The sequence below is a fragment of the Cavia porcellus genome, unplaced genomic scaffold, assembly GCF_034190915.1.
Source record: "Cavia porcellus strain 051 isolate PalLab524CR breed Dunkin Hartley unplaced genomic scaffold, mCavPor4.1 scaffold_1, whole genome shotgun sequence".
Classification (NCBI taxonomy): domain Eukaryota; kingdom Metazoa; phylum Chordata; class Mammalia; order Rodentia; family Caviidae; genus Cavia; species Cavia porcellus.
Genome location: NW_026947484.1, coordinates 167,665,302 through 167,692,543, shown reverse-complemented (window position 1 = coordinate 167,692,543; position 27,242 = coordinate 167,665,302). Strand labels below are relative to the sequence as shown.

Here is a 27,242-nt window from a genome sequence, read left to right as displayed (position 1 = left end):
TGTTTTGTTTCTCCCTCTAATACAGAAAGGATAGATATACATGTAAAGACTCATGCATGCGTAGAACCTATAAACAGTTTATGAGAACTGATCTTACAACGCATGATGAAATGAACAACTACTTTGAAGAAAAAGAGACACTACAGTAGCCAATGCTGATCCCATAGTGTCATGATGTGAAATCTAACAATACTATTATTCTTTGTTCAGAGTGATTTTAGCCTGCTTTGGTTTATTCTTAACATACACGAAGATATGGGTAACTGCATGTATATTTAAGCGTGTAGGGTTGATAAACATATTACTAAGTAAAAACAAAAGTTGGGTAGTTGAACAGAACTGTTTGCAGTCTCACCCTTCAAATGTCCACTTTGTATGCTTCACTTTTGTAACTTGAACAACTATTTGTAAGAGGAAAATATGTAATTATCAACTAGTGATTTCTTACTGTTTATTTTTTCTTTGAAATTATGTATTATTTCTACCTTTTTTCTGTTTTGTTTATTCTTTCTTTAAATACAATTTTTTAAAAAACCAAAAAAACAGGGTTAAGGATATAGCTCACTAAAAAGATTCTTGATTCCATTCCCTAGTACTGACGAGAGAAAAAAAAAAAAAAAAAAAAACACTCACTAAATAGCTACTGGATAAATGAAAGAACAAGATGGACACAATCAATCTCTTTCTCTAAGACCTAATACATGCTGAACAGGCACTCTACCACCTAAGCCATATCACTCCACCCCATTCTCATTTTATGAATGAGAAAAAAGGCTGAAATACATAATTTACCCTCATCAGGGTCACTAAGGAGCCACACCTGTCTCCTCCCAGGCCCCTAATTCCAAAGCCTCTCAGTTCAGCCCCTACACTATGGCATAGGTTTGGATTTTCTTTCCATCGCCCACTAGTCCAATAATCTCAGCTCACTTTACTGCTCCCATCTGAAACTTTCAGAAATCTCCCTCTAAAAAAATTACTCTGAGGAATACTTACAAGATCTTTCTTATAAGTTCATCATTTAATTATTATCTCTTTAAAGTCACAATAAATTTACAAGCAATCCTAGAAAGATCCTGGCTTCTTTTTAATTGTGAAACTGTTTTAAATTTTTATTAATTGGCAAATAATAATTATGTAACAATGGGGTAAAATACAATGTGATGTTTTCATATATGTATACATTATAGAATGATTATATCCAATAACACCTATCAATTCAAATTTTTTTCTGTGACATTTAAAATTTGTTCTTTCAGGAATTTTGAAATATACAATCATTATGTTCAACATAGGATGCAACAGACCTAGAAACTCTATTCCTCCTGTTTAGTCGCAACTTTGGACCCTTTGGTCAACATCCCCTCATCCTCCCCCATCGTTCTCACAGCTCTTAGCCTCTGGTAACCACTGTTCTCCTCCCTACTTTTATAGATTAAGCTCTTCCATTGCTGGTTCATCCACACTATCACAAATGAAAGGGTTTCATTCTTTTTATGGCTAAACAGTAGTATTTTCATTGTGTATATGCACCACATTTTTCTGATCCATTGATCTCTGAGTGGACATTTAGGTTTTTTCATTCCTGTCTCATGAAAAACATTGCAGTGAGCGTAGATGTGAGGCTGTCTCTTTGGTGCACTGATCACAATGCTCCAAGATGTGCACTCAGAAGTGAGATAACTGCATCACTTTATAAGTCTATTTTTAGTTTTTTAGGAACTTCCATACCTTCTCCATAATAACTGTACTAATTTACATTCCCACTCACAGTGTACAGGAGTTCCTCTTCTCAGCCTCCTCCCCAATATTTCTTACTTTTGATCTTTTTGTTAATAGTCATTTCAACAACTGTGATGTGGTATCTCATTGTGATTTTAATTTTCATTTCCATGACAATTAATGACATTGAGAATTTTTTCATAAACTAGTTAGCTATTTGAGAAATATGTACTCAAGTGTTTGGTCCATTTTTAAATAGTTTTGTTCTGGTTTTTGGTGGGTTTTGCTATTATTTTAGTTTCTTATATATTTTGGCTATACATTAACCCCTTATGAAATGCATGGTTTGTAAATATTTTCTCCTAGTCTGCAGGTTGCCTTTTCACTCTGAAACTGTTTCCTTTGCTGTGCAGCTATTTAGTTTTATGTAACCCATTTGTCTGTTTTTACTCTCATTACCTATGCTTTCAGGAATGTAGCCTCCCCCACCAAAAAAAACAAACATGGCAAAGACCACACTGAGATTTTCTTTTATGTTTTCCTCTAGTAATATACATACATACATACACACTTTTAGGTCTTAGATTTCCACCTTTGATTTAATATGTATATGATGTGAGATACAGATCCAATTTCACTATTCTGACCATAGATATCTGGTTGATTTACTGAAGAGACAATGGCACCAATACCATGATATTTTGATTACTATAACATGGAATTATATTTTCAAATGAGGCACTACTCTTGTTAATTTTTAAACATTCATGTATCATGTATGTAAAAGTTCACACTGTTCCTGTGCACAGTAATTGTGGGTCTCAGAATGAGTATCTCCCCTCATATAAACACTTGTCAGACACACGTTTTGATGCCCATGTCAAGTTCTAGTAAGTGTGTATGTTCAGTAGTGATTTATTCCATTCTACTTTTCACTTGCCTTTTGAGTTTTAATTCAGCTACCTAAATGAAGAACTTCTTAAATGTCCTACGTGATAAAGGCTACATTTCTCTCATGTGTTTCCCAAAACTGACAAAATTAACATAAAAACTTCCCATTCCTGGGGCTGGAGGTTTAGGTCAATGATGTAAGTGCCTGACTGGCAAGCGCGAGATCCCCAGTACCAAAAAAAAAAAAAAAGAAAATTTCCCATTTCTGAATTCTACAAAGAACATTCAGTGTTGCCTATGCAAATATCCAAATGTATATACTTTGTAGGTAGAAGACACAAAGCATCATCAATGTCTTGAGGAAAGTCAAGACACTCAAGAGGATTACAATCCTTAGTAACAGAAACCAACGATAAGCCAAGCATGGGCCAAGGCATTTTTACATAAAATATCCCTAACTTTAATAATAATTCCTGCACAACATCATCAAGTCTTGTTTTCGAAGAAAGGAAACTACAACTCAGAGATTGAAAAATTCTGACAAAGCTTTACAAGCAACTTCTAGCGCAGAAATTTAACACCAACTCAGCATCTCCCCAAATTCTGTTCTTTCCACCCAACTGCACTACTGTTAAAATCAAAGAGGTATAAAACCACCCTGTAGAATGGGCTTTTATTGGTCGACAGTTCCAATACTCCAAGCTAACATTATCATTTCTCAAGGACTTGGGCTGAGGCAGACAGAGGTCCTCCTCTTGATGAATAGAGAGGGATCAAGGATCTTGCACAACTCGTATGAACGACAGTGAGAAAAAGCTTAAAGCAAAGAGACCACAGAGGATGAGAGGAAGTATGTACTGAGGTGGCCTTGAGGAGGAGCGGCTGCCATGGCAACACAAAGGCTGCTGATGGGCTCATGTTCCCACAACCAGCAGCGTCATAAGAAATGTTTTGGGGAGGCATGGAGACAGCGTGTCTTGCCTGAGCAAAACAATCAGAACTGAAAATTGATAATTTCAATGATTTCTCCAAACTACTTCAATATTCTTATACTGTGAAGACAAACAGACTTTGCCTTGAATCTGTCTCTATTGCTAATTAGGTGTGTAAGCACAGATAATATAAATCTTCATGATTTATAACCCTAAGCACAATATCATATCCAAGGTAGAACATTCTATAAAACATAGGATTTGGGTTATTTTTTTATTACTTGTTATTTGTGGGGTTGTTTTATTTTTTGAGGGGGGGGGGATAAACAAACTCATAGAGCTACTTAAGTCCTCTTACTTGAGTACAGCAGATATGTTGGCAGAGAAGATCAACAAGGAAATTAAGTTAGTCTGCAGAGATAGGAAAACAAAGAAATCAGGAACTCAGGTTCCTGCCTTAAAGAATAACAACCCTCACTAACAAGAATGGCCCCATAAAACACTGCACTCTGATTAACTGATAAGTAACAACCCCCAAGCCCTAGAGGTTGAGGAAAGGAGAAAGGGCACCAGCTGCAGTGCTGGGGCAGAAGAGTGTCTCTGCCCCATGCTCTGCCTGCATCCCACTGCCAAGGCCTTCAGAACTCTGCTCACACTTACCTGGTCTATCTCTGGGTTCACTCCATCAAACCATACACAGACCTTGCCAGCATGTGTCTGTTCAGAATTCTTTCTTAATTCCAATTTAACTGCAGACCAAAGCTCTCATACCATGCAGTCCACTGAAAATTGCTACCAATGGACTCCAGTTTGCCTTTTAGCCTCATCTCCAACCTGTCTCCCTCATTCAACCACTTCATTCACCCACAGCTCAGGCTCTAGACATGTGTCTATCCAGTTCTGTCCACCTGCAAAAATGTCATAAAATTCCTCCCAGTTACACCTAGAGCCATCATACTATCTTTCATGGTCTGACCCGGTGCTGTCTCTTTCACAAAGCCCTGTCTGTTTGGCCCTCAGCAATCATCTTCCATACCACCCACCAGTTTTGCTTACAAACCCTTGGAGCTTTAAGGAGTACTACGCACTTTACCTATGACCTCATTCAAGTCACACAACAACCCTGGAAGCAAACATCCAGATTGTGGCTGTTGTACTAATCAGAAAATGAAGTTCAGAGAGCTCAAGCAATTTAACCAAAGCATCAGGTAAAAAGTGGTGGAATCGGGATTTAAAATCCCATCCAACCTAACAAAGCAGTGATAGCCAAACCTTTAAAGACCTAGTGCCCAAATAGCAGCCCAAAACTCACTGTAATAGTTTGTATCTAGAAGGCCCTCAAAGCTTCGTGCATGCATATGTGGGACATTTCAGAGGTGGCTGGATCTGGAGTGTGTATGATCTGGGATTAAGCATGTGAGGTCAGGATCAAGGGTGTGTCATTGCTAAATTAGTCCACCGATGGGACTGACATACTTCTGAGAGTGCACAATGACAGTGAACCTCTGGATGTGCGTGCCATGTACCCTAAGAGCAGGTAGCCTGGACAGAATATAAGGAACAGAAACAGAGCTCCTGGGGTCACTTGTCATTTGCTGCTTTTGTTCCTTCCTGCCTTCCACACCACGAACTTTCTCTTCTGTGATTTCCTCTGCCATCCCACCCTGCTCTGGAGCCTGCTGATTATGTACTCAAACCTCTACAAACTGTGAGCCAATATAAATCTTTCCTCCTTTAACTTTGGGTTTGGGTATTTTGTCTCAGCAATAAGAAAAGTAAGACACCCACTTATTCATCATAAAGTGCCAATGCTGCAACTAAATATGAATACTGAGGATTCAGTTTAGAAAACGTAACCTGCATATTAATATTTTTATAAGAAATATAACATGTGATCCATAGGTCCACCTCCACCATTTTAAGCATAACTCTAGTAACACATTCCAAAGTTACTGAAGTGAATGAAAAATGCTTGTTAAAGAATTCAGTGATAAAAACTAGGATTGGAAGTCCCCTTCAATCCAGCTATTCCCCTCTTGGGTATTTTCCCAGAAAAATTGAAAAGGTCATGTCACAGTGATACATATGTACCCATGTTTATAGCAGCATAATTTGTAATAACTAAATCTTGGAAACAACCCAAATGTCTATCAACTGCAGAATGGATGAAAAAGATTTGGTATTTTTATACAGTGGAATATTACTCAGCTATAAAAAAGGATGATCTTGAGGCCTTCATAGGTAAATAGAGGCAATTTGAGACTATCTCCATAAGTGAAATAAATCAGACTCACATTTGTAAATATAATCTTGTTTCTCTAGTATAAAAAATAATAATAAACTGTAAGAGTAATAAGATCCAAAATGTATAATAGGTTTTGAGGTAATGAAAGAGAAAAAAGTGCTCTGAAAGGAAAGAAAACTTGTAGGTAGACACATATAACTGTATGCATGTTTACATGTGCAAGATACATAACCATATTACTGAGTTTTTGATAGTTCATCAAACAGAATAGTTTGTGCTGTCATTGTTTGATTGCCTGTTCATTTTTATGCTTTGATTTTTGTATCTTGAACTACTTCTAAGGTAACAATATGTAATATATCAACTAGAGATGATTTCTTACTGTTATTTTTTTAAATTCTGTCATTGTCTGTTCATTTCCTATATTTTGATTTTGTAATTTGAACAACTACTTCTAAGATAATAATATGAAACATATCAAGTAGAGATTTCTTATTTTTTTTAATTTCTGTATCATTTCTACCCTTTTTTGTTTTGCTTATTTTTTAATAGTCAAAAAAAATTCAATGATTTTTTAAAAGCTCAATGAGATCCAAGACAATATAAATATACAGTTACATAAAAATCAGGAAGACAACACAGGATATGAATGAAAAATTAAGCACAGTGAAAAATCTTTCTTGATTTTGAAAAAGAATTATTCACAAATCTTGGAAACAAAGAACTCAATAAGCCAAATAAGAAATTCAGTGGAAGGCTTCAACAATATTCTAGATAAAGCAAAAGAGGAAATACTGGAGCCTGAAGGTAGGTCTTTTGAAATAGCATCCAGGCAGAAATAAAGAAAGAGTAAAGAAAGTACACAAGAAGGTTGCCATATCATTAAAAGATCAAACATGTACATCACCTGCATACCAGAAGGAAAAGAAAAATTAAGGGCACAGAAAACTTATACAATAAAATAACAGCAGAAAATATCCCTAATCTTAGGAAAGACACGGATATCCAGAGACAGGAGGTTTATAGAAGTTAAACATGCAGAAAACATTCTCACTGTAATACAGAAATTTTAGTCAAGACAGTTAGGCAAGAGAAATAAGTAAGTCATACAAATAGAAAGAAGAACTCAAATGATCTGTTTGAAGATATAATTCCACACACAGAAAAACCTAAAACCTACAGATTCTGACAGAAGATTATCAGAATTGAGTAAAGAAATGCAGTAAAGTAGCAGGATACACAGCATACCAAAAAAAGTAGTTTTTCTGTACACTACTAATGAATTTGCCACTAAATCATGAAAGCAATCTGATTTACAATAGCCACAAAAAATTGAAAATTTTTTAAAAACCAGAAATAAACTTAATGAAGAAAATTACAATATAAATCACAAAAATATTGAAGAAAGACACTGAAGAAGACACTAAAAGATGGAATGTCTTCCCACTTCACAGAGTGAAAGAAGGAATATTGTTAAAATGTCCAGAAGTGATGTTAAGTGAAATAAATCAGATACAGAAACTTAAATATCTATGGTTCTCTTATGTGAGTGAGATAATCCCAGCACTTGGGAGGCTGAGGCAGGAAGATTGCTACAAGTTCAAGGCCAGCCTGGGTTACAAAGTGAGTTCAAGGCCAGCTTGAACTGCATAGTGAACCTCTGTCTCAAAAAGACAAAAAATTAGATAAACAACAATAAAATAATGTAAAAGCAAAAGATAATAGGAGACAAGGAGATAAATCTTTTGCAAATGAGTAGGGGATTTAGAGATAGACAATAGAGGGAAAGAAGGAAAAATAATTAAGAAATGTGTAATATACATGCACAAACTCCTACATGGAATGCAATCCCTAAGTACTGCAAATGTGTACTAATAAAAAAAAAAAAGTCCATACTACCCAAAGCAATCTACAGGCTCAGGGCAATCGCCATCAAAATACAAATAACATTCTTCACGGAACCAATAGGTTTTATTTATATTTAATCTATTTGTATTCTTTTTATCACATGTGTGATTTTTCAAACTGAGCCCAAGAAGCCCTAAAATTAGGAACACCCAAATCAGGCTAACAGAACCATCTAACTACATGTTCCTAGGGTGAGCACAGAAATGTGCATTTAGTTTTACAAGAATCTGCAGAGCGGTCCTCAATACACCTGTTTTATTTGCTGTTATAAACAAAGAGCTTCAAGAGAGTTTGAATCCGCTAGGCTACCCCGGTGACCACCTTGCTTCACGGTGAGAGCTGCACGGCAAGATCCGCGTGACGGCACGGACTGACAGACAGCCTGGGTTTCTGCACTAATGGCAAGTTTCCCTTGGGATTCAGAGTGCACTCGGGGCCAGTGCTGAGCTGAGAATGCCTAGCATATCAGGGCTGTCCCAGAGAACAGGTTGGTTCTAAAAAGTAAATTATATGAAAACTAAAATATCCCTAAAATCTTAGAATCACATTAGAAATGAAAAGCCAGGTCCCCATACTTTCTCCTCGAGCCAGCTAATGTTTTTATCTCTGACCAGATGGAGAAGGTTCTCATCCATCAAATTTCTACCTTATCAGGTTTCTCTGTGAGAAAGCTTGTCAAAGCGCTCAGTGGTTACCTTTAAATATACAAAAGAAATTTCTCCAAACTCTTAATGAGGTGCAGGCGCTCAGTGATGTGAGGAGAATTTCCAGGACCAGTACGCGCTGTGATGTTCAACACACGTTCTGTGCCACCTCATCACTCCTGCAGGATGGCAGGGGCTGGTCACGAGGGGAGGGGAGTCCTACCCCCACTTCCCCTGGGCAGCTCTACTACCCGTTCTCTCTCCATCAGAGTGCATCTGAACAAAAGATTCACAGGCTTTACAAAAGCAGCTGCCTCAACTGGAATGAAGCAGGTAACAAGTGTGCCTCGTCTGGCTGTGATGCTGGCTGTGCAGACAGCTGAAGTTCTGAGCAGGGGGCTCGATATAGACGCCACCAGAACTCTGGGGAAGAACGGACAAAGTGATGTGGGTTTGGCTAAGCAGGCATCCAGGCCCAGCTGGGTCAGGCAGCACACAGGACGCTGCACTTCACTAAAAGCCCTCCTGAAGGATGTGCAGGAACGTATCCGCCTCTGCTCCAGCCCCACTCACTCTTCTTCCCTCTACCAGGAACACAATTCCCCGTCCCACAGCCTGGGAAAACAGCTCTCTATCCTTCAAGGCTCAGCTCAAAGCCATTCCTCCCGCTCTGGTCCCTGAGCACAGTTCCACTCCCTGTGCTCCCAAAGTATTTGGTCCACCAGCACTTATCATGCTATACTTTAATTAGTTCTTTGTCTGCATTTTTATTACATTTCTCCTCTGGATGCTTTCAGAAACTGATTTGATTCAGTCTGGTACTCCTAGTACCCAGGACAGAGCCTGGCAAGAAATGGTAAAATAAGGAGGAGCATCGAGGGAAAGTCTCCCCATAGAGATTACAGCAATTCCACAGGAAAAGGGAGGGGGACAGCCTTTTAAGGCAGCTTTCACAGTGGCCTCACGCAGGAGCCACTGGGCTACTCCACAGTCTCTCACTCTAAGAGCATTTTAACCCCCCTCCTAGCGGGATCAATCAGCTGGGAAAGAACAGACAAGTACTTTCTTCAGAGCAGAGGTTACTGCTCATCAAGGAAGAAATATATGGCTTTGGTGACTTGACTGTAGAGAGGCAGACTGTATTTATTAGGCAGCAGTGTCCAGTGGATTCTAGTAGGCAGCAGTTTGTCATTTAAAGTCCAGAGCCAGCACCTGCCACACAATTAAAAGCCAGAACAGAAGAAATCTGACCACACTGAGTACCTACTTCTCTATGCCAGAATCACTGTAGGTACTTTCTCACACTTTACACTATATATTATTCATTTAGGATTATAATAAATATAATCAACCCCATTTAGGAGAGGAGTAAACAAACACTGCTTTCAAGAAGAAGAAGTTGGCTTAGAGAATAAGCATCTCTAAGTGAAGCTATGATTCTAACTCAAGTCCAGCACCAGTTTCCACTGTTCCAAAGACACTATTAACACTGTTACGCTTCTCCACTTATTAATCATTTATGGTGTTCCAGGTATTATTCTTAAGTGCTACGCCCTACCCCATAAAACCCTTACAACTAATCCCTATTTTGCTGATAAGAAATGGACATCATGGTTCAGAGAGGCAAGATCACAGATCAACAGGTGCTGAGTAATGGAGCCAAGACTCAATCCAGCATGACCAGTGTCTCTGTATTCGGGCTGTCTTGCAATGACAGAACTTCTCTCATCACAGTTCATGTGAACTGTACATTATGCTGTGAGGACATCAACTCAAAATCTTTACAGCTGATTAAAAAACAAAAATCAAAGTAAAAGATTTTGAACTTGGCAAAAACATGCCATCTCAGGTCTATGGTCTTACTTCTAACCAACCAGCCTGAGACACTGTCTCCATAAGCCATTTTCAATTGCAATTCACCAACGGATTTACTAAGTGCTGTCCCAAGTTCACCTGGAGTTATCCATCAATAGAGGGGTTCAGGCTGAACTAGCCTGAAGTTAAACCCACTCCTGTGAAAGCACACAGGATTATCACACTGGTGATGAGTATCACTTTAATTAGATTTTTGGGCTTTAGCCAGCAAGTACACCCCACAGAGTGAAGTGCCCAGGAACTGAAGCACACTTGTCAAGGTGGTAGATGACAGGTGGTCCCCTAACAGATGAGATGATGAGACAGTCTGAGAATCACAGCTCAGCTGAGGTCTAACAGCTGTATTGGCTGCTATGCAGAAGGATAAAAGGACAGTAACTCACTCTTCTTCCCCACTCAATCTGAGAATACAAAGCACCTAAGGGTAGTAAATCTAAAATAAAGATCGATCTGTCTGTTTCTCTCTCTCTCTCTCTGTCTCTCTCTTTTCTCTTTCTCCCTCCTTCATCAATCCCTCTCTTTCATGTAGGCATGTGAAAAGAACAGCCTACAAGGAGTTAAGTCTCCAGGTCAAATAATGCATCAAAGTCAGAGATGTGACAGCAGGGAAGTAAAAATCCAAAGAGCATCGCTGCTGTAGATCTGAGATTTGAACCAGTCAGGACACTGAGTAGGGAACACTGTTTCTCACAAAGGCTCCCAAATTTCCTTAAAGGGATATGAGGCCCTCTGGTGGCAAGGAGGTATAACACATCTCCTTGTGTTACACAGAGACTTGCGACACTCACTTTCTGACTTTACTCATTATAAACAAGGTTCCCCAAAGTAAAAACAAAAGCTTGTGCTTACCAGAGCCTAATGACGGCATCTGCACCATTGCAAGCACTCAATAAATGTGTGTTGAATAAACAAAGGAACTGTAATTTACAACACATGTCAAATCAACTGACACAAGGTCACTACACTCACAGGTAATTAAAACAAACACGCAGGACGAATCGACCCTTGCAGCCCCACTCCTCATGTTTGTGCATGATCAGACCTTGTGTATCCATCTGCCTCTCATCCAAGCTGGGTTTGCAGCAAAGGCATGGTCTCCCCCAAGAGAGCCTGAAGGACTGGTACAATGAGGCTGGCAGGAAAGGTTTTTGGCAAGAGCAAAGGATGGTTTGATCATATCCAAAAGAGAACAGGTTGGCTTACCATTAGAATTCAGGGAATGCCACAGAAACCAGACTGCCTGCAATGGGGCCTTCAGACTTTAAATCAGGGCTCATCTGTAAACCGGGATGCAGTATTTCCAAACTGACTCTGAAGCTCTTGTCTAGGAAAAGAGAATGGGAAGCAGCTAGACAGTCCCAGGGACTGAAAACCTTAATACTTACAAGCTCACCAACTCAGACCGCATTGATCTGGCCCTGTGTAGAACTGCTTCCATTGAATGGAGCATTGTTAAAGACTCTATACACTGCTCAGTCCTCTTTATAAAAACCACCAGAGGCGATTCTTCCCTCAGGCCTCAGTGCCAGCAAAAGCTGCCTTTTATCTAAACATGTTCATCTTACAGACACTGGAGACCTTGGAACTGAATTTCCCTTTTTACTCTCGCTGCCAGGAGCCACCAGCTGAATTTTAAGTCCTTTTCAGGACTATAAAGGGCATTTTTATGTAGTAGCTCTGTGGTTCCATTGTACTAGTCACCCTTATCTTCCCTGATCCTAAGTCTTTTATTTTATTTTAAATCTCATTTAATCTTACAATTTTTATAAACCTCACAAATGTTTCTGAAACAAAAAAAAAAAAAGAACAAGTTACAATTTTTAGATCTTCAAATATAGGATTTTTCAAGTTGTTTTCCTGAGAACATATTGTTCTGATCTGTTGAAAAGCTGAAAATATAAAAAAAAATCTTTCTTTCTGCCAAAAAGCACAGTATTCTTAACTACTGATGGTTTGCCATAGCCACAACACAGTATCTTAGACAAAGTCCTGAAATTAGAATCCACAATGCTACATATATGCTACATATACATACATAAAACATTCGTTTCTTAGGACTATCACATTACATGATCAAGCCATTTAGATTGGGAGACTCAGATTAATTTGTAAAATGGGAATAATAGTCTATGTGACCAAACACAGGGCTATGGGACACATGTGAAAAATGAGCAGTCTCTTTATAAACTGTAAGGCGTCACCTACCTGTTCTATTTCTATCTCTCTGAAGACCAGTCTTCACTGCTCAGGAAAAAGGGTGTTGAGCACCAAGATGAATGTGGATTCAGAACAAAACCCGTGCTTCGGATATTTTTCTTATCAATGTTTTATTTATCCTACCCGTAGGATGCAGTGAAGTTCAAACAACATAAGAGACCCAAAACTGACCATCAGTGAGTCCTTGTGGGTGACGCTTTAATAGACACCTAGGAGCCATCCCTGGGCATCCCTGCTACTGAGGAACAGGTTCTTCTCTCTGCCCTCACCTCAGAACCAGGCTCACGTGTCAAACAAAGGCCTTTGCTTATCTTCGCATCTCCAGCCAGCGCTCACCAATCCTTCCTCCTGACATCCTGCGGACTAGTCTTTCTAAACTGCAAATCCGAGCCTGTCCATTTCTCCTTACTTTTTACTCTACAGAGGCCTGATGGCCTACATGTCAAGTCCAGGTTCCCAAACTCTGCATCCCAGACTTTCCAAAAACCAATTCTTCCCCCAGGTAAACCTGCCACATCCATAGAGGCTACTGCCTTTCATCACAGCATCAAGCTCTTCAAACACACCACACTGTCTCTTCTAAGCCTGTGCCCCAGACCGAAGACCCACTTATCTGTTAACCTTCAACTTAGACTTCAGAACCAGTGCCAAAGTCACCGTCCTCAGGAGCTTTCTATGTCCCACAAGCCACCTCCTTTCCTTGCACTCCCATGGCAATGTGTCCCTGTCTGTCATGGAATTGTGCCCAAATCTAGCAGAAGGCCTGCATGAAGTGTTCAATGTTGCTGAATGTGTGAATTCCTTTTCTTTGCCAGGACAAGACAGGCCACGAGAAGGAACGGGGTTTGTTGGTTTGCTGCAATCCAAAAGTAACAGCAATAGTAGCTGGTGCGTAGGAGGCACTCTGGTTAAAGAGCCGGTAAGATATGCAAGGTTCCACCTGTGCATTCATCCCATCACCATGTAGCAAAAACACCACCCCAGCATGTCTCCCCAGAATCTGTGCTCCCACAATCTGGTGTAAAACATTCTCACGAGACAGACACAGCCAAATTCTTAGACTTATAACCAGAAGTTGAGATACCATAGGGTTGCAATATACATGTGAAAAGTAGGAAACCACCCAAGTTATCTTTCAGAAACAAGTATGTGACTTAAAGTATAAGGCAGACCTGATGAGGTACCCAGAAGCTGAGTCCCAGGCATGCTTCCCTGAGGTGAGCATTTAGACCACACAGTTGTGTCTTGGGCCCTGCAACAAAACACTGCTTCCCTGGGCACCTGCTCATACTCCTCCAAACACAAGGCTCTCAAGAAGACTGCCAAGAATAGTGCACGTGTGCAAGCACATCCAACCCTGCCAAAGCAGGAAGGCTCCCAGGACCTCTCCTGTCTGGCCATCCTGACAGGATGACAGGAGGGGCAGCAGAGTGGGAGTCCACCATTCTCTTCTGCAACAAACTGGGAAGATGTGATCCCAGCAGAGCTAGCAATGAGGGGTACAGCCACTTGGAACGGAAGTTAGTGGGTGTAAAAAAAGGCAGCCAGCTCTCAGGGAGATGGAATCAGTCCTTCCAGTGACACACAGCAATAACGTTCCCTTTTGCCAAAATTAGTTCAGGCTGCGTTTCTGCTATTCAAAACAAAGTCCCACCCACAGAATACATTGCCAATCCCTCCCTCTCACTGTCATAGTCCTCTTCATTCCTTGCCAAGTATCTTAACCTCCTTATGAAGTGTGGGTGTATTATGCAGGGTGTATTATGTGGGTGTATTACGTGTTTCTAGCAGCAGCAGCCCAAAATTCTTTAAAGAAGTGCCACGGTTTATATGATTACATGAATTATGAAACCAACAAACACTGCCTGACAACAGAGGGATACATAAGTAAAACACAGTGTATCTATTTGATGTGATTTCCAGAGATTTCCAATGCTTATGAAGAGTAAGTTATAAGGTAAAAAGAACTGCATATTGTATATGAATATATAATTATATGCTTCATCCCCTGCCATCCAAATTTTACCATATGAACATTTTTATGATGGCAGTAAGGGAAGAATATACTTTAAACTAAAAAAAAAAAAGTTGTTATCCAGCAGTGAAGGGTATAAGAATGGACCACAAACATGCCAACTCTCTCAAAGGACCCTCTGGCCGGCTTTTTATCACCTCATCTATAAAGGCACACTACTCTGCTCTCCTCATTCTACTCAAATGCTGCCTCCTGCAGGAAGGGTTCCCTGATATAAGGATCTTTTTCACACAATAACAATTAGCTTTAGATGTTGGAAATATATGGTAGTTAGGGTAAACTATTAACTTGACTGGCCTCAGGACCCACGCAGGAGAGACTGCTGGAGCACCCTCTGAGCGTGTCTGGATGGGCCACAGAGGCACGGCCTTTGGGTCTATGACTGGTTCCTCTGCAGCACTATTCCCCTCTTCTGCTTCCTGTCCACCATGCACTGAGCATCTCTGCTCTGCCTTGAAGCCAGCCAACCATGGACTGAATCCCCTCAAATCATGAGTCAAACGAAACCTCTGCTCCTTTAAGTTATAGGTCTCAGGTACTGGGTTTCAGTGACAAGAAAGCTGACTAATACAAAACATTTTATATTTTGTCATGTGTAATATTCCATCTCCTTTAGAACAATGAAACCTTCAGAAACTGTCTCACATTTTCATCGGCACATAAAGTAGACACATCTGGTGATCAGTAATTTTGTATTAATATGAGAAAGTCTTCTAATAGGCTGCAATAAAATAGTATAATTCAATACTGCTGGTGGCAATCCTTTGTACTGATAATCTGGCAGCATAATTAACCAATATAAAATATTTGCCCTATGCTACCCAGTAATTTCATCCTGAGTCTCTCGTAGGAATTTTAAGAGAAAACATCTTTATGCATAAAGATGTTCACTGTGGCATTATTTAAGCAGTCAAATTCTTTAACCAACTATTTTCCTTTTCTTGTTGTTGAGACAAAATACCTGACACCCAAAGTTAAAGGTAGGAAGGTTTATTTAGCTCACAGTTTGTAGAGACCTCAGTCCGTAACTGGCTGACTCCAAGGCAGGGTGCCATGGCAGGCAGCATCACAGAGAAGAAACAGTTCATTGTGAGCACAGGTAGCAAAGCAGCAAGAGAGGGACCTTAACAGCATCTTTCTGCCCCTTTTATATTGTATCTAGGCTACCAGGATTAGGGCAGTGCCAATTCAGTCAGCAGAGTGATTTAGTAATCACACAACCTTAATCCCATCATCACACTAGATGGAGCCGCCTCTGAAAAACACTCACCTATGAATGCACGAGCTTTGGGCGACATCTAGACACAGCCATAACACCAACAAAGGAGGAAAGTATTACATAATCATGTAAAAGCTATCAGTGAAAGACTACACTATTCAAAAATGTGTCACAGAACAGTACTTAGCCTAATTAGGCAGACAGTCTAGTGCACCTGGAAGGTCATACTGAAAACCAAAACATTTGTTTCACTAGGGTGGTCTACCTTTACCTGACAGTTTATTTTTCTGAATGTCTAATATTGGTCTCTTAACGTTTGAAATGCTATTAAAATGCACAAACATTTGTGCTTCAATTCTCTCCTGCAGTATTCACAGTGTGATTTCAACCCATAGATGCTGGCGTCCTTGCCAACAGCAGTCTTCAGTGAACCAACCACAGCACCACACCGAGGGCTCCTCTTTTGAGCTCTCTACTATGGACTGCCTGCCCCAGGTAATTCAATTAACCTGTGTGTTAGTAATCATTTAGATTCTACCCAACCTAACTGCACCAAAACCATGTACCTAGATGTGACTCTTAGGATGGATTAAATTAAAAGATGCTGAATACTTAAGTTTTAATATAACTGAATTTTAATAAGCCTACCAAATTTAGAGAGAATTTTTAAATGCTAATACTCAATGCTGAATAGCATACAGTCTTTAAAAAAAAAAAAAGATTGCAGAGAGTAATCTGGTACAATCTTTGTTCCAGAATAATGGAAGTGTATCTACAAAATATTTTAAAAGATATATCCACTCTTTGACCTAGTTAATTATACTTCTATCAGAAATAATCAGTGCATAAATATTTATGTAGAAGAATGTATGCGGCAGTATTTGTTACCGGGCAAAACAGAATGTGAAATAACCCAAATGTTCTACAATAAGGGACTAACTAGTCAAATTGTAGCCAAGTGATGAAATATTGTGCAGATACATACACAAAAAAAAATCATATTTCCGAAGAACACTTAAGAGACACAGCAACATAAGCGCCTGCCTTGCAAGCAAGCAGTCCTGAGTTCGATCCCTGGTACTGATAAAAAGGAAAAAGACCAAAAAAAAGAGACACAGCAACACATCAAACAATGAATACTGAACTGAAAAAAAAAAAGATGCAGGGCCAGGGACATAGCTCAGCAGCAAAGCACATGCCTGGCAAGTGCAAGGTCCTAAGTTTAAGTCCCCAGTTCCAAAAATACAATAAATTTTTAAATAAAAAAATAGGATGCAAGACTCTATTTTCAACCTGATACTGAGGCAGACTAAGCAACTACAACATCGAATAGTTGAACCTAGTCATTTCTAGGCAAAGAGCTGATGCCTGCAGTGTCTTCATACTTTTCCATTTTCTGCACTGACTAGCTTATCTCCCTACAACAGAAACAGCCACGCCACCACATCAGAAGGGCCGGACAACGCTCACATGAATGGTGCGGGCTCCTCTGCTCCCCTCCCGGTGGGCTTTCTCCAGGTCCCTCTCCAGCCTCTCCTTCTCCTGCTGCAGATCGCTCAGCTCCTGGGTGACCTTCTTAATGTTCCTCTGCAGTCTGTGGTTCTCGGAACTCTTGGTGAGGTTTTCTGAGTGCAGCTCAGCCAGAAGGGCTTCCTTCTCTGTCAGAGCAGCCTCATAGTCTTCAGACCCCTAGCAGAGAAGGGAGCAAGGAGAAGAGCTGAGTTTCATACCTCATTAAACCACAAAATCTGTGCTCCCTTTTCAGTTTGGGGAGGAAAAGGAAAAGAAGAAGATTAACATAGATGATATTGAAGATAAAAAGCACAAACAATGTGACGGTTTCTGAGTAACACAGAATAATGTTTATGGTGTAACACTGATATGAAACAGGGAAACCTACTTGTGTAAAAAAAGTAATTCAAGAAGGAAAACGCACAAAATGTGATGTTAGTAGTGTGGGAACCACTATGGTAGTAAACAATAACAAACAACCTAAATATGTAATCATACAAAACTATATAAAGAAGACACAAAATGAACTGTATTTACAAAAAGTCAGTAACATGTGATGCAGTAATCTACATTATGTTATATGAAAAAAGACCAAGATGTATAAGATCTTTTAAAAAATCTATGTCTAAGAAGAAAATGCAGAAGGAAAAACATCAAAATGTTGATATTTGTCTAAATTTGCCTTTTCTTCTTCTTATTTTTAACTTCTGGAAAAACTGCTGAAGCAGAGTAAAACACACTTTTTATAAATTGATTTTTTTCAGTTAGAGGTATAAGATCAAGAATTCAAAAACAACTGATATCTGAATTGTCACGTGTCACAGCTCAGATAGGAAGCAAGGACTTACTACAAAATTCTTGGCCTTCCTAGAAAATCCATTTCAACCCCCATCACTAGTGAAGTGTAGCTGTTCAGATTGCCAACCCAGATGTTCAGAAGTAGACTATAACCAGTTACCTGGGGAAGTAAGGAGCTCTGCTATTTTGGACCACCTAAACCAGACATCTAGCTGCCTGACCCTCTTAACTGCTCTTTTGGATCCAGAAATATGAAATGAGAATGAACCTCATTCAAATTTCAATGTAAGTTTATGAAAACTTTTATAATTTCCTTTGAAATCATAATAAATAAAAAGAAATAGGAAGCCAAGGTCATTTTTGGATGTCTATGACAATGCTTAAATAAACCCAGCAAAAAAAGGTAAACAACAATTGGAAAATTCTCATCTTGAACAATATTTACAACTTTTTTTTGTGACAGGATCTTGCTATGCAGTTCAGGCTGGCCTTGAGCTCACTTTGCAGCCCAGGCTGGTCTTGCACTTATAAAGATCCTCAAGTACCTCAGCCTCACAAATGCTGGGATTACAGGTGCATACAACGCCCAGCTGCAGCTACCTTGTATTAATCACTGATTTTATAAAAGGAGCTAAACCAAACATAAGCACATTTCCACACCTGATACCTCTTATTTCTCACATCAACTGTAAGAATACACTTGATTTTGCCCATTTAAGCAATTGAGGCTTCAAAACTACCCAATGCACATGTTGTCATGGACCACAGGTGAAAAACCTGAGATTCAAACAAAAGAGGCTGCATTCCTCCCACTGCCCTTACAAGCAGTAATCTCAGTTCACACCAATAAACTGGAAAAAATAAAAACAAGACTAAATGAGAGAGGAAAGAACTAGAGACAGGAACATTAGTAAGGAGCTTGTTATACATTATCATTAGCAGTTATGGTCAAGTGAGGAAAGTTCTTTAGAATTATCACATAAACAAAAAGAGAAAGCCTCTTTTTAAAATCCCAGCTCAGCTGGGTGTAGTGGAATATGCCTAAAAGGAGGATCAGGAGTGCAAGGACAGTCTGGGCTAACCTTCTTTTAAAAAAAAAAAGAAAGAAAAATTCAGCTCAAAAAATTGAGATGCACAAATTCCATTGATTTTATTAATATAAAAAACTGTCAATATTAACTCTTTTAAATGGACTTTGAAAAAATTTCCCGGGAGACTTTTTACCTTTTTCTTAATGATATCCCAATGGCAAATATTTAGCCAATTAGATTTGATAAGAAACCGAAGGCCAAATACAATATTAAACAAATCACTCTTTCTCACTGTTTAGGAACATGATGAGTTTAATATAGAATTACTTCAAGACCAGTTTTAGTTGTGTGACTTGGGAGATGTTGAAGAACTGAGTAAAGACTATACAGAAAGAAATCTATGACAGGTGAATCAACAATTATCTCATAATAAAAATGAGGAAGACTGAGCAGAACCATCTATACTGCTATGGCAAAAATATGGTAAAGAAACAGTTACAGAACATACACCTCAAATGAAGCAGCCAGTATAGATGTACCATGTACCTTTACTCACATAATCTGATCGACAGAAGAACCACAGACAATGGAGACAGACTTGAATTAGAGTCCTGATGCAAACTGTCTAAAGCTCACAAACTCAGCTGGGTAAGGACTCAACACACGTTCTGTGAACAGCACGACCTGAGGAGTTTGGTACAACAATTCCCAGTCTCTGTGGGCTGCAAAACAAGAAGCCCTGCCAGCACTGTGTATGACAAGACCTCAAATATCATCCTTTAAAGTCTTTTGCTGGGACTAAATTAAATTATTAATAAATGTATGTATGTATGTAATAAATCTGAGTAAAATTTAAATTTATAAGGCTCCTTTCTTTCCTTCAAGGCCCAACATAATAAGTAAAAAAATCACAGTGCTTCCAAGGATGTCTGGTCTCTGGCTATCAATTACCAACATACATATTCTTTTCTTAAGAAATGAAAAATACAGTTTTGCTAAGAATTCAGCTTTTAAAACCTGATTACTTCCTAAGCAAGGAAAAAGAAAAAACCCCAGTGTATAATGTAATCTCAGCTCCATTTCATCAGCCAACGTCAAAACAGTGGGAAAGGGCAAGTCTGAGATCCCCAAAACAGGTTTCTCTGTGCTCCTAGCATACCATGATTCAAACCGAATTACTTCAATTATTCTTAGTGTGAACCAAAGTTCTGCAAAAGATAAGGCTTGGGATATGAATCTTAGGATCAAACAGTCTTAAATTAGATTTAATTTCTAACTGCTCTTTACAACCAAAAGCAATATCGGTGCAGGAGGTGGGAGGAGAGCTCCAGGCTGTATGAACTTACTGGGATGATGGAACTTTATTGATTTATGAAATTATTAGTATTAGCCATAAACCATGCAGAAAAACTAGAAACATGGGAATAAAATGTTAAAATAATCAAAAGCACAAAACTAAAATTAGGAAGAGAAAGGAAAGACCAAGGGGATGACCAGCAGGAGTCTTTACGGTAAAATATAAGAGGCGGACACAGACAAAGAAGACAACCCAAAGGAAACACTCACATGGACTCTTGGAGTCTGTGTTTTCTGCGGGGCCTCTCTGGCTTTAGCCAGGGCGGTGCTGAGCTCCTCGATCTCAGAGTTAAGTTCCTGAACCTGAGGAAAATGAAGAATAGCAGCCACATTTACAGCTATGCTGTCCTCTCTCTGCCTACCCCAGATGCTTTTCCTGCTCAGTTAGATGCCTTTGTATTAGAAAAGACCACAGTGAAATTTCTAGTTTGGCCACTTACTAACTGGGTGACTTAACCTCTCGGAGACTCAATTTCCTCAACCAGTGCTACAGTTTGGATATGGTTTGATCACCCCTAAAGTTCATTTGTTGTAAACTTGGTCCTCAGTGTGATAATGTTGGGAGGTAGGACCTTTAAGAGATGAAGCCTAGTAAAAAGTCCTCAGGTCAACTGGGGACAGGTGCATGGGAGGGACTCTAGGAACCCCGTCTCTGACTTTCTGTTTGGTGATGTGCTCTCTCCCTGTGAAACACACCTAACCATTTGCCATCATGCTCTCACCAGATGCTGAATGCATGCAGCTACTCAATCCCAGATTTGTAGCCTCCCAGCAACTATAAGCTACATAAGTCTCTTTTCTTTATAAAGTTATCCTGCCTCTGGCATTTAATTACAGTAATAAAAAATTGGGCCAGGGGTTTAGCTCAGCAGCACAAGCACCTGCCTGGCAAGCACAAGGTCATGAGTTTGATCCCTGGTGTCAAAAAAAAAAAAAAGAAAGAAAAATGGACTTATACCACCATAAGATGAGGATACCACCACTTGTCCCACTGTGGGCTTATAACCATTAAGCAAGGTGATGTATATTGGTGCTAAAACAATGTCTGGCTCACACTAAATGTTACAATAATATTACTGAGCCCGTAGATGACACATCCAATCTTCTAATGCTCTTTCTCAAACCCTACGGCCAGTGGTGAACTACCATGCCCACACTCTGAGCCTAGACAGCACCCAGAACTACCCCACCGATAACATTAGGACACCTTCAGCAAGGCCCTGACCTCCCCATATAGGATGTGAATTATAACTTCTATGATTAGGAGCCACACTGGTGGTTGCTCAAACTCTTACACTCCCTTCTCTTCTTCTGTACCAGTTTCCTGCTTAGTTTCCTACTTCTGTGTCCACTCCCTTCTTTCCTGTCTGTGTGTGCACTGCAGCCTGAAATTCTTAGAGTGTTGCAGTCCCATCATCAGCCTCCTCCCTTCCCATTCTATGCTCTCCTCAGATTCAGCTCTCAGAACTTCAACTCCCGCACATGGAGAAGTGACCAAGCTGAGTTCTCTCCAAACCCTAGCACAACCCCTGCTTCCTGGACAGCTAACTCCTTGGAGAGTCCGCAGGCTCGTAAAGTCAACACTTGTGCAACAGATTCATCGTCCACACCTCTGCCTCTCTCCTGCACACAAACTTCATTTTCCATGCTCTGAACTGAATGGGTGGCAGTCACGCAAGCCACGCACCTAGAGTCACTCTTGACCATTCCTTCTCTAAGGGACTACATTTACCCATCACTTTTCCCAACTGTATTTCCAAATTTCTAATCATTTGCAGTGTTATTCCTTGAATATACCCCTCCCTCCATTCCACTTGCCACATCGCTGCCCTCATTAAGTTTCCCTGGCTCTCCCATGGGCTTCCGGCCTCTCTGCTCCTATTCTCTCTCTCCTGCAATCCACTCTCTGAACACAGCCAGAGATGGCACCAAACTGAAAATATGTTCATACGCTTCCTGCTCTGTGCTGTGCCACCCAACTGGCTAAGTAGGATTAGCTCTGCCCCTGGCTATCCCCTTGCACCAGGCCAGCTTCTCCTCTCATCTCACACTGTACTCTGGCAACCCTAAACCGTCTGTGCTGCCACACATATCACATGCCAGGCTCTTCCCTGATGTCCTCCTCCTCTCCACAGTGCCCTCCCTGTCTCTGCCTCCCTTCCTTGCTAACACTTATCCATCCTTCAAGTCTCAGTTTCAGACATGTTCTCCTCTGAGCATACCCCTGCTTATTGGGGACATGGCCAAGAGCCCCAGCTGCCTTTTGTTAAGGGTATAGTGAGAAGATAAAATAAGTAACAGAGACAAATTTAGTAGTGCATGATGAGTGACTGGGAAGTCAGTCTCCAGATGGGAGAGCAACATTCCAAGACAGCCACTATTTATTGGGTGTATACAGCAACAGAAACAGCTCGCAGAAGATTCAAAATTGGCAGAAGACTCAGAGGTCTATGGCATGGCTGGCAAGTATAATCTCGGGATGACTCAAGAGGGCGGAGACGATTTTATGCTAAGAAAGGTCTTGCCCTAGAGTGTTTAGACTCAGTGACATTAGTTTTAGTCTTAGAAAATGAGAGAGGATGGCCCATCCCTAGAGAGTTAATGTCTCAAATGGGTGTTACTGATAATCCCAAGCCACCATTTTATCCCTTAAGGAAGCATGCAAAATTAGCCATTGTGAATTTGTGGCCCCCAACACAGGCTTCCCATGCCCACACCTCATTTGGATCAGGTCCTTTCCCTCTGCCTTAACTCCTAAACTTCCTTCAACCACAGCACCTCTCACTCTTTCTTCTCCACTGGGAAGCAGAGCTGCAAATCTTCCCTGTGTGGGGACCCAGCACAACCACAGAACACAACAGATTGCTGTGCTAACTCATGACAAGAAAACAGCCATCAGCCACCGCCTTGGATCTCAAAGGCAACAAGCCAGGTGGCTCCCTAACTGGTTCACAGTCATGACCAAGCCTCCCAAAACTCCTTTATCTCAATTTTCTGTTATCCTTCAAAAGACTAGATCTGTATTGTTCGGTAAGACAGCGCCTGCCATACGACATGTGGTGAGTCTCAATTGAGAAGTGCTTGGACTTCAAACCTTTTAGTACTGAAAAAAATAATTCATTAAATACTTCATTGTTACTTTTGTTGTATTGATTACATGATAATGCCTGAAAGGTACAAATTATTGAAATTAATCTTACTTGTTTCTTTAACATTTTAACTGGTCACTAGAAAATGTTAAATTATATGATTAACTTACAGTACGTTTTCATTGGACAGCGCTGGATTAGACACTCAAAAAGGATTTGCTCAGTTGACTAAAGGATCCTTCTCCTACTTTCTATACTATCTTAGTTCTCTTATGAACTTTTTATCTGCAGCTAAAAATTCAGGATAAGACAGGCCAGCCACAGAAAGTAATAAAAAAAAAAATCCCACTTCAAGTATATCACACATACCTCTTTTTCCTTTGATTTTAATGCCATGGTTAGGCCCTGAATGGCTTTATCCCTCTTTAAACTATTTTTCTTCTCTGTAGCAATTTCTTTTTCCTTCTCTCTCAGGTCCTCCTGAAGTGCCTAAATTAGATTAGAAAAAGATTCACTAAGTTGATGCGTTCCAAGCAAAATGTACTGTAAATATATCTTTAAGAGCACACTCAGACGCAGTTATTCTATCTTATTCCTGTCAACCTGTGATTAATGTTTCCAAGTGGAGCTGAATGTAGTGGCATCAGCTCTGAGTTACTGTGTTACTGCTCACGGCAACAGGGCTGGGTGAAGGGAGAGATGAGATCAGTTGAGGCAATGACAGCTATTCCTATGGGAAGGACGCCAATGCCTTCTAAAATTTGAATACAGTCACATCCGAGCCTTTGAATCTGCACTAGGTTATTTGGGGGGAAAAAAACACATCATTAATTTCATTCCTCAATGCTACAAAAGCAAACAGAGAATTTGGTTTGATGGGGACTGAACTATACATTTATAGTCTGAGTTCATTTCTGAAGATAATCACTGCCGCCTCCCTCCTGGGCTGTTGTAAGGATCAAATGAGATAATGGATGTGAGAGCGCTCTCTAAGCTGGCAGGCACTGTACGAACGCTGTTGTAATGGGGGCCCATGGAGCACTGGCTTGGCATCAGACTGGCAGGTCTGAACCTTTGTTAAGCTTCTTCCCAGCCACATGCTCTTGGGCGAGTAACTTCATCTTTCTGAGCCTCAAGGTCTACATCTGCAAAATGGGAATGTCTACGTTATAGAGTTATTGCAAGGATTTAGAAACTGCCTCTAATAGGCCGTAATGGGACTGGCACACCCATTGCATTCTATAAATGGCAGTTATCACTACACAGAACTGTCGATTACACTCAAAATAAAGTAAGAGGCAAGAATAGGATAAAACCGCACTAAATGTTTTTAAATTATCAACATACCTGGATCTTCTCTTCAAACTCTCTTTTCTCCTTCTGACGCTCCATTTGTGCAACCTAAGAAAAGTCACTTATTGGTGACCAGAAAGGATGGCACCCATAATCCAACAGCTCCTCCACGGCAATTAGACTGAATACTTCATTCCCTTGTTTTTTCCCACTGCTATGGAACTCATTAAAACAAACACCCCTCCTTCTCTCTGTCCCACCCAAAATCCCACCAGATTTGAGTGAAGAAAAATGTGAAGACAAGCAATCCACACTGGTTGATCCCCAGCCCCACCAATAAGAAACCAAGGTGCTGAAGGGCAGGGCCCAGGGAAGGGGAAGGAGGGTTAAAGGGAGGGATGGAAGAGGACAGCCAATTCCAGATAAACAACTAATTTACCTCTTTCACAGGGAAATCTAGACCTCTCCTGAGCATCCAGAACAGCCCCTAGGGTGAGGGAGCACATGCAGCAACCACCCTTGGTCTGTGCTTCCTCCACTTGTCCACCCTTCCCAAAGAGCCTGCCACGGACGCTACTGGGGGTGGGGAATCCAGCATACTTTGGGGACAGCTACTAGGAACCACCTTCTTGGAGGCTGGAAAAATTTAACAACTCCTCTGAGCCTAATTCTGAACTCTACCAGGGGACTGAGCTCTCTACCTTGCCAGATGGCTGGAGAATGAATAGTCTGCCTATCACCTGCCAATAGGCTTAGTTCCCTTCTCTCACTGCCTCTGAAGATCCCAACTGCAGTCGGCCTCCAGCCTGCCCCTAACCACAAAGGTAAACCGGATGAGTGCTGCGCACCACAATCTTATCATCCCGAGAAGGCTGGAAGAACAAAAAGTCCGGAGGCAAATAGACACTGACACAGGGTGAGGCGGAGGTGAGCAAGACCTGGCCTGTTTTTTTACTAACTCTTTACAGGAACATGAGGTGGGGGTATGCCAAGGCCACCGACCAATGTGGTTTCTGCTGATCCCTGCAACAAGGAACTTATATTTGGAAGCAGCTGTGTGCACTATGGACTGAATGGTGCTCCCTCTCCCATAGAGAAGACTGATTTGCTGCCGCCCCCCTTCATGCCCCATCGCCTCACCTCAGCGTCTGTCTCGTTTTCTTCCCTCCAAGCAGCAGAAAGTCTTCGGTGCTCTCCAGATGACACATTCTCATCAGGAGATGCCATCTGAGATTTCTGCTCTTTAAGGCACTGAATTAAAGTGTCTTTGCTCTTCAAAGACAACTTCAACTCCTCAATCAGTCTAAAAGAGAACAAAATTTAAATATTAATTCTAAGCTGTTCTCTTAGCTCAGTGGAGCAGAAGGAGGTAGAAAATGGGACCAGGCTTCTTCAAAGCACACCTACCCAATGACTGAACATAAACAGAATCGTATTTCGCAGGTCAGAGACCAAGGGCCAAGGAGAATCTGTGTGCATTAACACGGCCCCTTGCCTCCAGCCAAGGCCTTGCAGATCCAACTCTGGGCTGCCAGACCTGAGTCTGGTCATATCACACCTCTGCTCAAAGACCTTAAACTGCCCCCACCCACAGCAATGGAGAACTAATTTTTTTTCTTAAGAAATCCTCTCTCCAAAAGAAATTTGCCACTGATGCCTAAGCAAACACAGCCTACTGAGAGCACTTCTAGTGACTGGGAAAAACAAGGATGCTTCTCTACGGTTTCTCAGAGCAAAGCTGAAAAACACATTGACTTTCGAGCTAAAGGCCAAAATTCTAACCAAGATATTTGAGGCTCTAACTTTTTGGGCTGTAATAGTCTCTGACTCATCTCAGAGGAGACCATTACCCTGTCCACCACCACTTCATAGCCTCACTCCCAGCTCTCCCCAAAGCCAGGCTGTTTGATGCCTCTCTCCCTTGGATATGCTGTGCCCTCCCCAAGCCCACCCACCTCCACCTGATAAACACCCATTCTTCCCTTTGAGGTGATTAAACATCTTCCCTCAGGGAAGTGCTGCCTGGAACACTGAGGAGACCTGAACATATACTTCTCTGGGCCACGAAATTCCCCAAGTCAACTGCTCCCTGCCCATAGCAAGCTATCCAACCTCTCTATACCTACATGTCCTCAGCTTGAAATGGGGTAACTTGCTCACATGAATTAGAGATAAGCTATTTTAAACAACCCTGCACAGCTCCTGGCATGTGGCAGAATTCAACAAACGACAGTTACTATAATTATTACTTTTTTAATGTTCAACAATTAGCATTTTGTCAGCGGACCCTTTCTGAGGCCTTTCTGTAGAAGCAGCTCAGCAAGGCAGAAAGAGCAGGACTTAGAATTCCAGCAGAGCTACACTCATGAAGCACCCAGAAGATTGAGGGAAGACACAGGCAGCTGAAACACCTAGCAATGCTTCGGGATCAGGGTGCTAAGCACTTGTGCGATGCTCCCAAAAACCTACAGGGAG

General features: G+C 40.8%; 1 protein-coding gene across 10 annotated transcripts in view; it reads right to left on the bottom strand.

Moving 5' to 3' along the window:
• Positions 1–27,242, bottom strand: part of Cdk5rap2 (CDK5 regulatory subunit associated protein 2) — a 185,376-nt gene that overhangs the window by 109,248 nt on the left and 48,886 nt on the right. For 6 of the 10 annotated variants that reach the window (XR_010051176.1, XM_063259938.1, XM_063259943.1 and 3 more), the window contains exons 8-13: positions 25,908–26,070; positions 25,207–25,254; positions 24,822–24,875; positions 23,844–23,963; positions 20,596–20,688; positions 17,159–17,377 (exon numbers count right to left, since the gene is read on the bottom strand). Coding sequence is in view for 9 of the 10 variants with exons in the window: in XM_063259938.1 (XP_063116008.1) it covers positions 17,159–17,377; positions 20,596–20,688; positions 23,844–23,963; positions 24,822–24,875; positions 25,207–25,254; positions 25,908–26,070 (697 nt within the window). In the remaining variant the exon portion in view is untranslated. The remainder of the gene's footprint in view (positions 1–17,158; positions 17,378–20,595; positions 20,689–23,843; positions 23,964–24,821; positions 24,876–25,206; positions 25,255–25,907; positions 26,071–27,242) is intronic. The other 4 variants (XM_063259952.1, XM_063259928.1, XM_063259953.1 and 1 more) reach the window with 1 other exon arrangement.